This window comes from Corythoichthys intestinalis, chromosome 8 (assembly GCF_030265065.1).
Source record: "Corythoichthys intestinalis isolate RoL2023-P3 chromosome 8, ASM3026506v1, whole genome shotgun sequence".
Taxonomy (NCBI): domain Eukaryota; kingdom Metazoa; phylum Chordata; class Actinopteri; order Syngnathiformes; family Syngnathidae; genus Corythoichthys; species Corythoichthys intestinalis.
Window position 1 is genome coordinate 53,821,169 of NC_080402.1, and position 16,879 is coordinate 53,838,047.

A 16,879-nucleotide genomic window follows, 5' to 3' on the forward strand; every position below is an offset into this window, starting at 1 on the left:
AATGCACGTTTTCTGGAACAGCAAAAAAGAGAAAATGAACAAGCTTGTTGAATTAATGCGATAAAAACGGCAATGCTACAAAAATTTATCAGATCTTTAAGAGAAAGGAAAAAGTTGAAGATGTTTATTTATTTAACGTGATTATTTTGACGGGGAGGTTCAGAACATCTTCAGTGTCAATGTGTACTTTGGACTTATTTTTGTTTATTTATGTTAGGCTACTTATTTATTTCCTCATAATTTAAAACAGTCAATGTTTGTGTGATCTTCAAAATATATACAGTGGGGCAAATAAGTATTTAGTCAACCACTAACTGTGCAAGTGATCCCATTTGAAAATATTAGAGAGGCCTGTAATTGTCAACATGGGTAGACCTCAACCATGAGAGACAGAATGTGGGAGAAAAAAAAAAAAAAAAACAGAAAATCACATTGTTTGATTTTAAGAATTTATTTGCAAATCATGGTGGAAAATAAGTATTTGGTCAATACCAAAAGTTCATCTCAATACTTTGTTATGTACCCTTTGTTGGCAGTAACGGAGGCCAAACGTTTTCTGTAACTCTTCACAAGCTTTTCACACACTGTTGCTGGTATTTTGGCCCTTACTCCATGCAGATCTCTTCTGGAGCAGTGATGTATTGGGGATTGTCGTTGGGCAACACGGACTTTCAACTCCCTCCGCAGATTTTCTATGGGGTTGAGATCTGCAGACTGGCTAGGTCACTCCAGGACCTTGAAATGCTTCTTACGAAGCCACTCCTTTGTTGCCCTGGCTGTGTGTTTGGGATCATTGTCATGCTGAAAGACCCAGCCACGTCTCATCTTCAATGCCCTTGCTGATGGAAGGAGATTTTCACTCAAAATCTCTCGATATATGGCCCCATTCATTCTTTCCTTTACACAGATCAGTCGTCCTGGTCCGTTTGCAGAAAAACAGCCCCAAAGCATGATGTTTCCACCCCCATGCTTCACAGTGGGTATGGTGTTCTTCAGATGCAATTCAGTATTCTTTCTCCTCCAAACACGAGAACCTGTGTTTCTACCAAAAAGTTCTATTTTGGTTTCATCTGACCGTAATACATTCTCCCAGTCCTCTTCTGGATCATCCAAATGCTTTCTAGCGGACCGCAGACGGGCCTGGACGTGTACTGGCTTCAACAGGGGGACACATCTGGCAGTGCAGGATTTGAGTCCCTGGCGGCGCACTGTGTTACAGATAGTAGCCTTTGTTACTGTGGTCCCAGGTCTCTGTAGGTCATTCACTAGGTCCCCCTGTGTGGTTCTGGGATTTTTGCTCACCGTTCTTGTTATCATTTTGATGCCACGGGGTGAGATCTTGCACGGAGCCCCAGATCGAGGGAGATTATCAGTGGTCTTGTATGTCTTCCATTTTCTAATAATTGCTCCCACAGTCGATTTCTTTACATCGAGCGTTTTACCTATTGCAGATTCAGTCTTCCCAGCCTGGTGCAGGTCTACAATTTTGTCTCTGGTGTCCTTCGACAGCTCTTTGGTCTTGGCCATAGTGGAGTTTGGCGTTTGACTGACTGAGTTGTGGACAGGTGTCTTTTATACCGATAATGAGTTAAAACAGGTGCCATTAAACCAGGTAACGAATGGAACCTCATTAGACCTCGTTAGAAGCAGCTAGACCTCTTTGACAGCCAGAAATCTTGCTTGTTTGTAGGTGACCAAATACTTATTTTCCACTGTAATTTGGAAATAAATTCTTTAAAAATCAAACAATGTGATTTTCATTTTTTTCCCCACATTCTGTCTCTCATGGTTGAGGTTTACCCATGTTGAGAATTACAGGCCACTCTAATCTTTTCAAGTAGGAGAACTTGCACAATTGATGGTTGACTAAATACTTATTTGGCCCACTGTATTCCATTTCACTGTGCATAATGTAAGTCATTTGTATTTATTTTTGCGAATGTATGTTACTTATATATTTATTGTTTAAAAAAAAAAAGTACATGTTTACATTATCTTCAATTTTAATGTACATCCTATGTTCTTAAGTAGTTAAAATTGAGGTTTTGCATTTACATGTGAGGAAATGAGGGAAGATAAAAATTAGGAGGCAGAGGTTGGGGTTACTGTAATGTGTTTTTGTAAACTGGTTATTTTGCAAATCATTGAAAAATACAATTTTCAATGAAAATCCATTTCTCATGTTTGCCTTGTGATGGTATGTGTAATGCAGCAGCCTAATGCATGTGAAGAAACATTTTGTGTGTGTGTTATAGGTATAATTGTGCCAAAAGCAGTTTTCTCTGCATTTCAATGGTTTGACCAATGATGTTGGTAGATTTTTTTCTTCTTAGAGATGAGATGCGTGTGTGGCAGCCTGGCAGGTTTTGCAGTCATATTTTCGGTAACAAAGCACCGTTCCGGATCCGAATCTTTTAACGGAACAGCGTTCCAGACCATTTGGGCCCACTTTCACCCCCCGAGATGGAATACCGGTAATAAAAAATGTATGATTTGGAATGTCGGGACCGAATCATCACTCGAGAACCGAGGTCTGCTGTTTTAATTGTTTATTCATGGCTAAATGTATTTATCTTAGGTGTTTATTGCTTTCCTTTTGCTCCTGAATTGCTGGTCGTCATTCCCTGTTCATTTAAAGAGAATGAAAGAACCTGGTAAAAAAGAATAACGACTTTTTTCTTCTTCAATTCTCGAGTTTGCACAGCAGCAAAACAATGAATGAAAATGATGGTAGAGAAAGGAGTGAAATGGTAATACCTCTTCTTGGGAAGTTTGATCAAGGACAAGTAGCCGAGACAGAAATTGATAAACTCTTGTAGTAGCTCTTCTCCCATGTGGGCCTGAATGGACTGATGATAAAGAGATACATTTAAACAACTTGATTATCAGGACACCTCAGCAGCAATATACATTTAGCTGCGTTGAGACCGGATGCGTTTTGTTGCGCGACATCGCGTCGCTCGCCCTACGCCCATCGCCAGTTTTGTTTTCACACTGACCTTTACATCGCCAAAAATTGTGTCTGTGTACCCTGAACAAGTTCTAGTTAACGTAAATATAAATGATATAACTTTTTACCACCTAATATTACTCATAATTTGACTATTTTTTCCTCTAATTTTACTTCAATCTCCTAATATTACGCCAAAAGTAGTTTTATGCTAATAAAAACCTTACGTTGGTAAAAGTCTTAGCCCGTGAAACCCAACAACTTCCGGTTCAGGTAACGTTAAAATAAGCAACAAAGAACAGCTGGATTCAGCCATGTTAGGGTAGTTATGGCCTATTCACTGTTGCCACTATAGCGCAGCATATCCACCAAAATCAATTCACCTACAGTTGTGGTCAAAAGTTTACATAGACTTGTGAAGAACATAATGTTATGGCTCTCTTGAGTTTCCATTTATTTCTACAACTCTGATTTTTCTCTGATAGAGTGATTGGAACAGATACTTCTTTGTCACAAAAAACATTCATGAAGTTTGGTTCTTTTATGACTTTGTTATGGGTTAACAGAAAAAGTGATCGAATCTGCTGGGTCAAAAATACACATACATGGATCTGAAAAAGCGAATCATTGACTTGAACAAGTCAGGAAAGTCACTTGGAGCCATTTCAAAGCAGCTGCAGGTCCCAAGAGCAACAGTGCAAACAATTATAAGTATAAAGTGCATGGCACTGTTTTGTCACTGCCACGATCAGGAAGAAAACGCAAGCTATCACCTGCTGCTGAGAGAAAATTGGTCAGGAGGGTGAAGATTCAACCGAGAATCACCAAAAAGCAGATCTGCCAAGAATTACAAGCTGTTGGAACACAGGTGTCAGTGTCCACAGTCAAGCGTGTTTTGCATCTCCATGGACTGAGAGGCTGCCATGCAAGAAGGAAGCCCTTGCTCCAAAAGCGGCACCTTAAGGCTCGACTGAAGTTTGCTGCTGATCACATGGACAAAGATAAGACCTTCTGGAGGAAAGTCCTGTGGTCAGATGAAACAAAAATCGAGCTGTTTGGCCACAATGCCCAGCAATACGTTTGGAGGAGAAAAGGTGAGGCCTTTAACCCCAAGTACACCATGCCTACAGTCAAGCACGGTGGTGGTAGTATTATGCTGTGGGGCTTTTTTGCTGCCAATGGAACTGGTGCTTTACAGAGAGTAAACGGGATAATGAAGAAGGAGGATTACCTTCAAATTCTTCAAGATAACCTAACGTCATCTGCCCGAAGATTGGGTCTAGGGCGCATTTGGGTGTTCCAACAGGACAATGACCCCAAACACACATCAAAAGTGGTAATGGAATGGCTAAATCAGGCTACAATTAAGGTTTTCGAATGTCCTTCCCAAAGTCCTGACTTAAACCCCATTGAGAACTTGTGGACAATGCTGAAAAAACAAGTCCATGTCAGAAAGCCATCAAATTTAACTGAACTGCACCAATTCTGTAAAGAGGAGTGGTCAAAGATTCAACCAGAAGCTTGCCAGAAGCTTGTGAATGGCTACCGGAAGCGCCTAATTGAAGTGAAAATGGCCAAGGGACATGTTACCAAATATTAGCGCTGCTGTATGTATATTTTTGACCCAGCAGATTTGATCACTTTTTTCTGTTCACCCATAACAAAGTCATAAAAGAACCAAACTTCATGAATGTTTTTTGTGACAAAGAAGTATCTGTTCCAATCACTCTATCAGAGAAAAATCAGAGTTGTAGAAATAACTGGAAACTCAAGAGAGCCATGACATTATATTCTTCACAAGTGTATGTAAACTTTTGACCACAACTGTAAATGCACTTTCAAAATTCTCCTGTAATATTACAATGTATGACTTCATTCTTGTAGTATTGCGACTGTTATCTCCTAATACAGGTAGTCCCCGGGTTACGAACGAATTCTGTTCAGACGCTGGCGATGTAACCCGAATTTCCCTGTAAGCTGAAATTAATCCTTTAAGTACCCTAAAATCACGATCCAAAAAGTCCAAAAGTATTGTATTTTGTTTAATGATGGAGGATACACTGCCTTATGGTGGCAGCGTTGGGTCCTGCTGGACTGTTGCCTTATATGACTATGACGCAGACTCAGATGTCTGACTGGATAAAGGATAGCTACGCTGTAAGTTGTTTCAGCTAATACTATATCTCTGTGTATGCATTTGTAATTAAGTTTACAGATACAGTTTGTGGAGTTACGGGTGAGCAACTTGCTATGAGAATAGCAGTACGAATGCTATTTTTACACCGTGGCTCACCCTCGCACACAATCCATGTTATTACTGCTTGTTTTCTGCCGGTAATCTTTCAAAAAAGAACATGCTGAGTAAACATTGCTGCTATGGAATTTGTAGAAACGACTCTAGACATTACGACATATGAAGGATGTTTCCTTCATACGTTTCCCAAAGCCAAAAACTTCGAAAAACTGTGAAGAATGAATCAACTTGTGCGTACGTCCAAAAGACCAGTTTAACGGCAGCGAGGTGAAGCCATTCACCTTCACATGCAGTAAACATTTTGTTGGGGGCCATGGTCTTACAGAGGACGAAGAGGTAAGCCATTTTGATATTTTGACTTATTTTTTAGCGTGGCGTTTTGCCGTGCTGCTCCTGTCTGACAATGAATGACCTGAAAAAAATTTAAATGGTATCTGACTGCCACTGTTGTTACCTTTGCTGTTGCTAAAAAAAAACTTTAGTAAGGGGGAAGTGTCAATAAAATATAGAATTAAGATTTGTTACTAATGAAAAAATTTAAAGTGTTTGTTGGCTGTCACTGAGTAGCATTTGCGATTGCTACACAAAAATAGCAATGTAAATTACCCGCAAGAACGGTCAGAGACATAAGACAACCAGAGGATATAATATATAAGAAAGACAGGGCATATGGTGGTAAAGGATAGATTGTTGAAACAGGAGAATATCATTGTCAGTGGCATAAGGCAATGCACACAAGAAAAAGGTGTCGATAGAAAATACTAACTCTGGATCAGGTCGGCTCTTTTCCCCTTCTTTTTCAGCCCTCGACACTGAAGCCATCTCTTTATCTGAACATTTGTACGTTCTTCCACATCTTTACCAGTGAATTTGGCACCAGGGACATCATTTTTGGACAGAATAGGTGGGTTTTGCTCAGTAAACATCTCGTTCGTACGCTATTTCCATGCATTTAGCATTAGGGACAAAGGCAAGCTTGACCCGCCTAGCAACAATTGCTAACGTCATAATGAGCAAAAGTGATGTGTTGCGTGCAGTACACCATCGTAAATACATTAGCATTTGTAGCATAGCATTCTAGCGGACTTTTGTCAGGCAAATTAGGCTAATTTAATCTACTAAATTTCAATATTGATCAGACGAGATGGACGTTTGAACACCAACTGTTTTGTATCAAGTGTTTTACTGTTAAAATACGTGTCGTTTTGAACATACATTGTACATATGTGTGAAATCGCGTAAGTGGAGTACGTCGTAACCAGGGGACTACCTGTATTTTGACTATTCTCGTAGTCCTTTTTTTTCTTTCTTTCTTTGGACTTTTGTTGACTGGATGTTACTGAAGCCTTAAGTCACGTGAATGAGAAAACATATTTGAATGGCTGCTTTGTCGTCGTTCCTGGAATCTGTCGCGGAAAGTTCAAATCAGCCATCTTCTCTGCGGCGCAAAATTTGACATCGCACGGCTTGTCACCACCAGATTGTGACGGACTACCGAGTCGCAACGGATTGCTACAGCGCATGCATGCAAGCGATGACGGCAGATATAGATATGTACGTGATAGCTTTCTGGTCTCTGAAGGGTTTACTTGGGATGAGGAGAGAGAAAAGACTGTTTAAATTGCGCTGTTTAAATTGTTGAAAGGGTGAAGGCATGTGCGCTGCATATTCTTGTACACTAAATGGCGGTATGCACCTAGGGTTAATCAAATGAAGTTTTTTTTTTTTTTTTTTTTTTTTTTTACGTGCCGCGATGTCCCTAAAGTGATTTATATGTTAAATTCGGACATACAGTATAAAAACATTATTAATGAACCCACATGCCAGATCATTCGAAAAATAATTTGTAAGTCCCAATCTCTCGCTTTTATGAGCACGAAGCCAATGGAGGAAGTGACGTAGCCCCGTCACGTGAACCACCGGTCGCAACTGAGGAGTGATACTGCGCATACGTGTAAAAATTCTTCTTCTTGTGATTAATAACGGCTCATAAGCAATTTTCAGGAGCATACCGTCACATAAGGCACAAAATATGCAGCACCCATTACTCCACCCTTACGATCTTTACATCAACTTAAATGTCAAGAATTTAAAAAGTACTTTCCTTACATACCTCTCTTCCTCCAGCCTGACCCCAGTTAAACCCTTCAGAGACTATTCACGCTGTTAAAAATAAACCAAAAGCTTTATTTGATCGTTACAGACTTTGTTATAACATACAAGGTTTTTCAGTTCTCTACAGTATAACTTAACTAGCCTTTTCAGCCAGTCTTTGATAAGATAAACTGTAATTTCTGGACTACAAGCCGCTACTTTTTCCCCTTGTTTTGAATCCTGCGGCGTGTGCAATGATGCGTCCAATTTATCGATTTTTCTAACGGCCGCCAAGGGGCACTCGAGTAGAGTGAGACACGTGGAATATATCTGTTGAGGTAGACGCTAGTTTGCACTATTACCGCTAATTTAACTTTGTACATGAATAAAAGTAGCAGACCCTCACCTTTGTGCATGAGTAAAATTAGCAGACCCACATCATCAAAAATGCTAGAAGAAATGCATATGACATAGCTTTCAAGTTAAAAGCAACCGAAGTGGCTGATCAAGAAGGAAATAGAGCTTCTGCACGTAAGCAGCCATCAAGAGGACAAACTCCATTCCAGCTGTGATTCTTGAAGGCACAACAAAGTGTTTGCAGCAACTTGATATTAGTGTGAATCGCGCATTTAAAGATGCACTCCGAGTTGAATGGGAGGCTTGGATTGCCAGCGGCGAGAGATCGTTTACCAAAACTGGCCGCATGCGAAGAGCAACTTTTGCACAAGTCTGCCAGTGGATCCTGACAGTGTGGAGCAGTGTGAAAAAAATACACCATCACCAACGGGTTTTCGAAAAGCCGGTCTGCTGCGTGACGGAGAACGGCGCAAGCTCAGGAGTGAATTTGCCTCATTATGAGAGACATTGAAATCGACAACGAAAGAGACTGAGAAGGTGCGTGGCGAAGTGTATCTGAGCCTATTCATATATTACGACACTGAGGGTGAAGTCTCACATGGTTTCAGTGCACAGGAGGAAGATGAAAATGGCTAACAAAGACTTTTATGTTTCTAATAATCAGCGTAGTTAGTGCTGTACTGCCGTGTTGCTGCTGTGTAACTGCCTTGTTGCTGGCGCTGTTTGGAAAGAAAAGTTAAGGTATGCTATTAAAATTTAGAAATTTCTGTGTGTTTCCTTGTAAATATCTATGTTACTATGTGTGCACACGCGGCTTACAGACAGGAGAGGCTTATGTATGTACAAAATGTTTTTTCCTTTAAAAAATGTACTGGGTGAGGCTTGTAATCAGGGGCGCCCAATAGTCCAGAAATTACTGTATGTAAGAAACATTGTTATTGTAAAAATAAACAAAGGCTTCAGAGTCCTACATTTGCATATGTGAGTACATTGAGTTCATGTTCTACACAGGCATTGTGTTTACTTCTATCTACGCATTATTATTGGATGGTTTAAAAAAATAAAATGAATTTATCACCCCCACCGGCCCCAGTTTTTATCGTTTAATCATAGACTTCATTGTTTATGGTGTGATATACCTCTGGTGTGATATAACACCATACCAGTCAAATTGTACGGTTTCGGCGTAATTTGTACAGGTGAGCACTGATTTTTAAATGTGTACGCCATGCTTTCAAAATCTGTACGTTTTTCGTGCTTTACAGTTTTTTTTCCACCATTCGGATTTTGTCACCGTTTCGGCAACGAGACAATGCAATGAAAAGGTGTGCATTACTATGCGTTACTACGTTCGTTGAATGACGCGAGAAAAGTCAGAGGGACGGAGAGAGAAGAGCGGGAGTGGGAAGGAGGGAAGAGTGTTGTGACGCTGTTGCAAAGCTAGGTGGCTCCAGTATTTCCTTAATGTAGCCGACAGCCTACAATCTACGCCCACTTGATGCTACACTGGATATCACATGTAGATAGAACTAGATGCGAAATTACAGACTCGGCGGTGTTAGTAAGAGCCGCCATCTTAAAGCAGTAGACTTCTCAGAAAGGCTCTGTTGAAGTGAACCTTCCTAGCAAACTAGCAACTTCTTATCTAAAATACTCCTACATTGGCAAAATCTTGACTAGAATCTATCTTTAAATGATGAAACAGTTTTAAAACTTTCACATGTGGTAAACTACTAGCATATCAGGTCTGTGCTGCAGCTGCTTCCAGACTCATACCCAGGATAACTTCTCCGACTGGAACAGTGATGTCAGACCCTAAGGAAATTTGTGATGCATTTTCTTATTATTACTCATTGCTTTATACCTCAGAAAAAACAACTTTTATTTGGCCAGACCCCAGTCCTCTAGACTTTTTAACATACCCTCAAGCAGGGGTCGCGTTAACCGAATATTTTCCGTCGTTGACCGATTTTTTAAAACGTTGACGGAAAAAACTGAAGTCCATCCGTCATTTTGACCGGTTGCAATTCACACCCCAGACCACAGGGTGGCGAGTGAGCATATTAATTAGCTATTGTCTCTCTTGATGCATGACGTCATTGGCCTTACTCTGAAAAAATGTCAAGGCAACTGAGTGTCCGAAGTTTCTTCAAAAAGCCCCAAAACGACGATGGTGTTGATAAAAGAGGTGAAAAAACAGGGACTGCACAAGCGGGCACGCAATTCAAGTCCATGCGCACCAGGAGGAAAGTGTGAGACTATGTTCAGGCCACAGCAGGTGAACTGTTAATTTAATTGTTCCATATGCTACATATGGTAGGCTACCTACCTACTGGGGCCTCAGTGACGTTTCTTATTCTCGCTATATGATTATACAACTTTAACATTTGTTAATAATACGCTCTGTGTGTAGTATCATCCATCGCTTTTCCTTTTTAAATGGGCACTTATATTCGCAGGCATTTCACGGGAGAGCATTTCGACTCTTCGGCCAATCATATAGCGAGTGGATAGTGAGGGGACCGCGCGCGGCTCTTAAGTGTCTCTGTCACGTGACTGTCGTAGCTGGTGTAGGCGCTTGAACCTACACCGGTAACGCGCTCGGCCAAATGGACACACAAGTACGGAAGGTGAATTATGCCAAACAAAGGGTCACCACAATGTCATTATCATCATTTAAAAAATTTAAGTGACGGGTAAAAATAGATTATGACCGGATTTTTATGACCCTGTCAGTCAAAATGACAGACAACGAAAAAGTCTAGCGCAACCTCTGCCCTCAAGTAAACATTGACAATTCGCCCGATCTAGGAGCCTTAGTAACACTATCTGAGGTACAAGCTGCCATTAGTGCACTACAAAGTTCGAAATCACCGGGACCAGACAGCTACTCTACTGAGTTCTTCAAAACCTTTTCCGCCAAACTGGCTCCTATACTAGTAAGGGTATTCAATGACGCTTTTAAAAGGAAACACCTTCCTTCTACGTTCTCGGAGGCATCATTGATACTTTTGCTTAAAAAAGACAAAGACCCTCTTCTGTGTAGCAGTTACCGACCAATTTCTCTTCTCAATGTCGATTTCAAAATATTGTCCAAGGTACTCACTATTCGACTTCAGAAGGTTTTGCCGACACTAATAAACCCAGATCAAACCGGTTTCATTACAGGGCGTCATTCTTTTAATAATACTAGGTGGTTATTCAATGTTATCGCTTCCTGCAAAGATTCTGAAACTGCTGAAATGATTTTATCATTAGATGCTGAGAAGGCCTTTGACAGGGTGGAGTGGGGCTACCTGTTTTTTATTTTGGAAAAATTTGGTTTTAACTCGAATTTTGTATCGTGGATTAAACTCCTATACAGATCCCCAGTAGCGAGCCTTAATATTAATGGACTCAAATCCAAACCATTCCCCATGTCTCGTGGCACTCGTTAAGGATGCCCGCTCTCCCCGTCCTTGTTCGCGCTAGCGGTCGAACCTTTAGCCTTGTGGCTCCGTGAGGAAGAGAAATTTAATGGGATTTGTCGATTTGGTCTCTCCAACAAACTATCATTATATGCAGATGACTTGTTGCTCTACATATCCAACCCAGTTGTCTCTCCCCCCCCTATTTTGGTCATTCTGGAACAGTTTAGTAAATTGTCAGGATATAAGATTAATTTACACAAGAGTGAATAACTCCCTCTTAATTTACCTGCTGAAAACCTTCCTCAATCTCTTTTTCCTTTTAAGAAAACTAATAATGGGCTGAAATATCTTGGCATAATTGTGACAAAATCCCTGTCTGAACTATTTTCTAAAAATTTCAAACCCCTTCTTGACCGTTGTAAACTAGATTTAACTAAGTGGTCCACACTCCCTTTGTCATTACTTGGTCGGGTCAACCTCATTAAGATGACAAAACTACCTCGTTTTCTTTACGTATTCCAACATATTCCCTTAGTTATACACAAATCTTTCTTCACTACACTTGATCAGATCATTAACTCTTTCCTATGGGGGGGGTAAACAAGCTCGGATTAAAAGATCAACTCTCCAGCTCCCCAAATCTCTCGGAGGTCTGGCTTTACCAGACTTCCGACGATACTACTGGGCGAGTAATATTAGCAAAATCCTTTAGTGGAATACAGGCGCAGCAAACAACCGACCTCTCTGGGCATGTATGGAATTATCATCCGCACATTTTTCATTGTGGTCGGTGGTATGTGCACAGTTACCTTTTCCCATTAAAGATATATCTCAAAATTTTATTGTCCTCGAGACTTTAAAAATATGGAGGCAATTCAGAGAACAGTTTGGACTGCATACTGGATCAAGACTAGCCCCGGTTAGCCAAAATCACTTATTTCTTCCGGCGTGTTCCGACCTAGCCTTTGACTCGTGGTCGAAAAAGGGCCTGTAAATTCTTGACGATTTTTATATTGATGGCATATTTCCCTCATTTGCTGACTTGTCAAAGAGGTTTACTCTTCCAAGCTCTCATTTATTCCGTTACTTTCAGATATGACATTTTATTCAAAAACTTTCCCCTCATTTTCCAAATCGCCCACCTGAAACGCCGATGGATGCCTTTCTTGTACTTAAACCAACACAGAAAAGCTTATTGTCTACTTTATATGGTTTAATTTTTAAAATCAATCCATCTTTTTTAAATACTCCTAGAACAGCGTGGAACCAAGACCTCAACATTAATACATCTGATGAACAATGGAACAACATGCTTCATCTTGTTCATTCTTCATCAATTTGTTCCAGACATCAACTCTTACAGTGCAAAATTCTCCACAGGGCTCATTTTACAAATGCGAGGTTGGCCAAAATTTTCCCGGGAAGATCTGATGCATGTAATAGATGTAAACTCTCACCAGCCAATCATATACATATGTTTTGGTCATGCCCCAAACTAGTTGTCTTTTGGCAAACTGTATTTGACACTTTAGGAAAAGTGCTTTGCACTAAGCTGAATCCCGACCCCCTAACGGCAATTTTCGGAACATCTCCCTCCCCCGCTTTGTCCAAACCATCAAGAAAAGTGATTGCTTTCACAACACTACTTGCTAGGAGGCTAATTCTCCTTAAGTGGACTCATTCATCCCCACCTACACACAATAAATGGATCCAAGAAATCCTGCAAAACCTGACACTTGAAAAAATTAGATTTTCCTTAAAGGGTTCCCTCCAAACTTTTGATAGAATCTGGCAACCCTTTCTACTCTACATAGATTCCATACCTATTGAAGCTGAAAACCACTGAGCTACTAACACCCCCTCCCTTTCTTTCTTTTATTTAAAAAAAAAAAATTCTTATATATATATATGTGTGTGTGTGTATATATATATATGTATATATATATATAAAAATTTATTTATTTATTTATTTATTTTGTGTGGTGTGCAAGTTGTGAATGAGAACGTCTGCTGTCTTGATCGTGCCGGGAAGGTACCCTTATCTTGACCTTATTGGAAAGAAGCTTACTTTGTGTTATAAAAACCTTATTTAGCATCAACTATCATTTATGTGTTTCTACCCTTGTTGTGTTTTGCCTGTACCGATCCCATTAATGTATGAAAATTCAATTTAAAAAAAAGTTGAAAAAAAAAAAAAAAAAAAACTTTCACATGTTGAAAGTAGGCAGAAGGGAACTACTGCAAAAATGGGAACAATTTTTACAACTTTAACAGTTGAATAACAACATTTAATAACTTCAAAACATAGCAAAGGTTACTATGATTTTTTTTTCTTTGAATGAAAAAAAAAAAACATGAAAGGTAACACCAGTTAGTTTTCTAAGTAACTAATTACACTCACATTCAGGTAACTGAGTTAGTAACTCAATTACTTTTAGGGAGAAGTAATTTGTAACTGTAATTTATTACTTTTTAAAAATAAGATTAACAACACTGATCATAAAGATGAAGTCTGCAGAGTGAAAAGTGACGAAAGTGGAAATTTTATTCTGCCAATTTGTTGCCGAACACAATTTGCCTGCAACTATTGCTGATCACTTCTCAGAATTAGCAAAAGAAATGTTCCCCGACTCAAAGATTGCATCAGTAAGTTAATTTCATCAATTGACCTTTTTAATTTATAATTGGACACACTAACAAACTACCTTCAAGTCAAACTGAATTGCGAGCTGAAGTGCCATGAAGTGCAGCCATCAAAAGACATGATAAAAATTTCCAAAAGTGCTACATACAATTAGAACAAGTTAAATTTTAGCAGTCATGATGTAGCTGAAGATACTGATTGTTCTTTGATTGCACCAGGTTATATGTGACAATATTACCAATAAATTCATATTATTTTAAAAATTGAGTTTTATTTTTGTTTCATATTGCACGCTATATAAAACGTTGTAAGATTAGTCAGCAATTTGTAAGGGCATACGACACTATTTTTAAGATAGCCAACGGCCTTGGGTTAACCGGTATGTAACACATACGTATATCTGCCGTCATCGCTCAAGAGAAAATGACGTCTGTTCGCGCATGCGCAATAGCAACTTACTGGTCACTTCCTGTTCATTTGGGGTTACTTATCACGATCGGGTAATGATAAGACCTATCTGGTCAAACTGGAAACATCATGCATCTTTCTCTCACAAATACATTGACTTTGTATGGGACTCCATCACGTGAGGAGGGAAAAACACATCCAGTCTAAACGTAGCTTTAGGTTTAAGAAGAGCCTCGTTAGGACAGTGTTTTACCTGAATAGATAGTAACTGTCCCTCCTTATAGGCCACAAGACCATTCTCTGCAAATACATAGTCCACTCTCTGGATCACTGTTTGCAAACACAGGCAGGGAGATTATAGGCATTACCCAATGAACCACAAGTATTGGGTGATGCATACTTCACTTATTCATCACTTGATTGCTCATGTTGTGGCCAGCTGATGACAATTAGAAGCGATAGAGGAAAATCTTTGGCCATGTCTACACCTAGCAGGTTTTTTTTTTTAAATTTTTTTTTAAGAACAAGGATTCTGCCCTAATACGTTGGGAAAAAATAATTGGGTCCACACCTGCACGTTTGTAAAGAAAAAAAAAAATAAATAAATAAACTTCACCAGCCAACCGCTTTCATTCATTTTTAAGCACATTCATAATAATAAAAATAATGGTCCATAACACCAATTCTTCAATAAGAAGCAAAGCAATAGTTTGTGAAAAAAATTGGAAGCAATAAAAGCGTGTGTTTAATTTACTCCAAATGTAAACACAGGTTTCATTTGTGACGTGAGGACAACGTTTTTCACAGTGACATTTCCACAGTTAAATCTTCGGTTATCACTGTCCACATGATGGCGCCACAAATGCAGAATTCGCACTTCTTCACTTTTCCCGTCGTTCTTAAGAACCCTGTTAAATGTGCGTGTGCGTTTGGATGATAGACCAAACCGTAGAAAAATATATTTGTTTTTGCCAAATACCCTGCTATGTGTGGACATGGCCTCTGTTTCAAGACAGGCTTGTGTGTCTTACCATCATTTCCCAGTTGCTCTTTGATTTTACAGAGGTCCGACCCCCCAACCACGCCAACACGAACCCTGGTCTTCAACTTGTCAATAAACATGGCCATTTCTGCGGTTATAGGCTGAAAACACACAATTGATACAACAGTGATAAAGTAATTCTCTTTACAGTACTTTTCAGAAATATCCAACACATGTACCCCACCTTCAAACAGTTTCCCACACAAGCATCAAGTGGAACATTTTCACTATGGACCGGTCTAGTTAGTCCAGGGTTCACATTGTCCCTACAGACACCAGGTAGCCCCAAAAGACTACAAGTGACTTGCCAGGTCGGTGTCAGGAACAATCTTCATGAACTTTATGAATGTGCTCGCAGCACTTTTTTTCAATAGAGGCGTCTAGAAAGCAGGTGGCATGTCTACCGGCAAGGGCTGACTGGCATACGGGGATACCGGCGATTTCCCCTTTGGATCCATGGTCAAATGAGCGGACTTTAAATTTTGCGCACCCGCGTAGTCCAAGCATTACGGTAAATGCAGCAAGCGGCACGGCAGTTGACTTCTGTGTGCTCGTGTGGTTCCCAACTCTTAAAAACACTCTCAACCAGTGACTGCAGCACCCCCTGGTATTGGGGGGGAAAGGTGTTTGGTAGATTCCTTTTTTTTTTTTTCCCCCCCTCACTACGGGGTCACGCTGGATAAGGCGCAATTGGAAGGGAAAAGTTAACTGTTGACAGAGGAGGCGTCAACATGGCGCAAAAACCAATTAGCGATTTCTTTTTTTTAACCAAAACAGCGAAATTTTCTAAAATTCAATTCGATGTCGAAAATTAAGATGATTGTGATAGTTTATAATAATGCCTAGCGAGGAAAAGTTAGCTGCGGATTTAGACCGTGGAGAAATTATAATAGTTTGCATTGTAGCCATGTTATTGTTTGTTGCTGCTGTTGAGCTGCCACCGCGCAGAGCACTATTGGCTATTAGTTTGCAATTTATTTGAGTGTTGTTAAAAGTGCGTGTGAAACCGAAGCGTATTGGACCTTTTAGTTTTCAAATCTGTTTTTGTGTCTTTGTGGCATAGAGCTGCGGGGATTTGGATTAAAATACATGGGTGCTTTTTTCCCAATACAAAAACTCTAACACACACTGTAGGTTAAATAAGAATGCTGTCTTTGTAGTAGCCAAGTAATAGTACGTAAACTATCCTGCATGCGTCTCTATGTCTTGTATGGAGATAAAGCACGAGCATGACAAATTAGGACCGAAATGGCTATTTTTGGATGGGGAAAACAAAATAAGATACTCAGCACCCCCTGCTGTAGGTGACTTGTAGCGCCCCTGCTCTCAAAACTCTAAAATATATAATATCACCATTGTCATTATTTTAAAAAACAAATTAGCGACCTGTAAATGCCCCCACAACTAATACGTGGTCACGTTGAGTGCCATTGGCAGCGCTATACATCCAATCCATTTTAACTGTCAAAAGACTGGACGTCTTGACTCTAGAGGTCTCAATGGCAGCCAATGAGCTAACATGCTATTTTAATCCTTCTGTGAATTAGAATGAGGGTGGGTGTTTATTCACTGCTCCCACTTCAAACAGATTGGACAACAGTATCTCTCAGTGGCAGCCAATGCCAGGCAATGAGTTAACTTCAGGGCATTTCACGTCATTTCCCGTTGATTTTTGGTCATTTCCTTTCCTTTTGGGGCATTTATGGGCCACTTCCTGTTG

General features: G+C 39.9%; 1 protein-coding gene across 1 annotated transcript in view; it reads right to left on the reverse strand.

The window, feature by feature from the left end:
* pmm2 (phosphomannomutase 2) overlaps window positions 1–16,879 on the reverse strand; it is a 34,033-nt gene that overhangs the window by 14,579 nt on the left and 2,575 nt on the right. The window contains exons 2-4 of the mRNA XM_057844139.1: window positions 15,149–15,260; window positions 14,371–14,447; window positions 2,758–2,849 (exon numbers count right to left, since the gene is read on the reverse strand). Of these exons, the coding sequence (XP_057700122.1) occupies window positions 2,758–2,849; window positions 14,371–14,447; window positions 15,149–15,260 (281 nt within the window). The remainder of the gene's footprint in view (window positions 1–2,757; window positions 2,850–14,370; window positions 14,448–15,148; window positions 15,261–16,879) is intronic.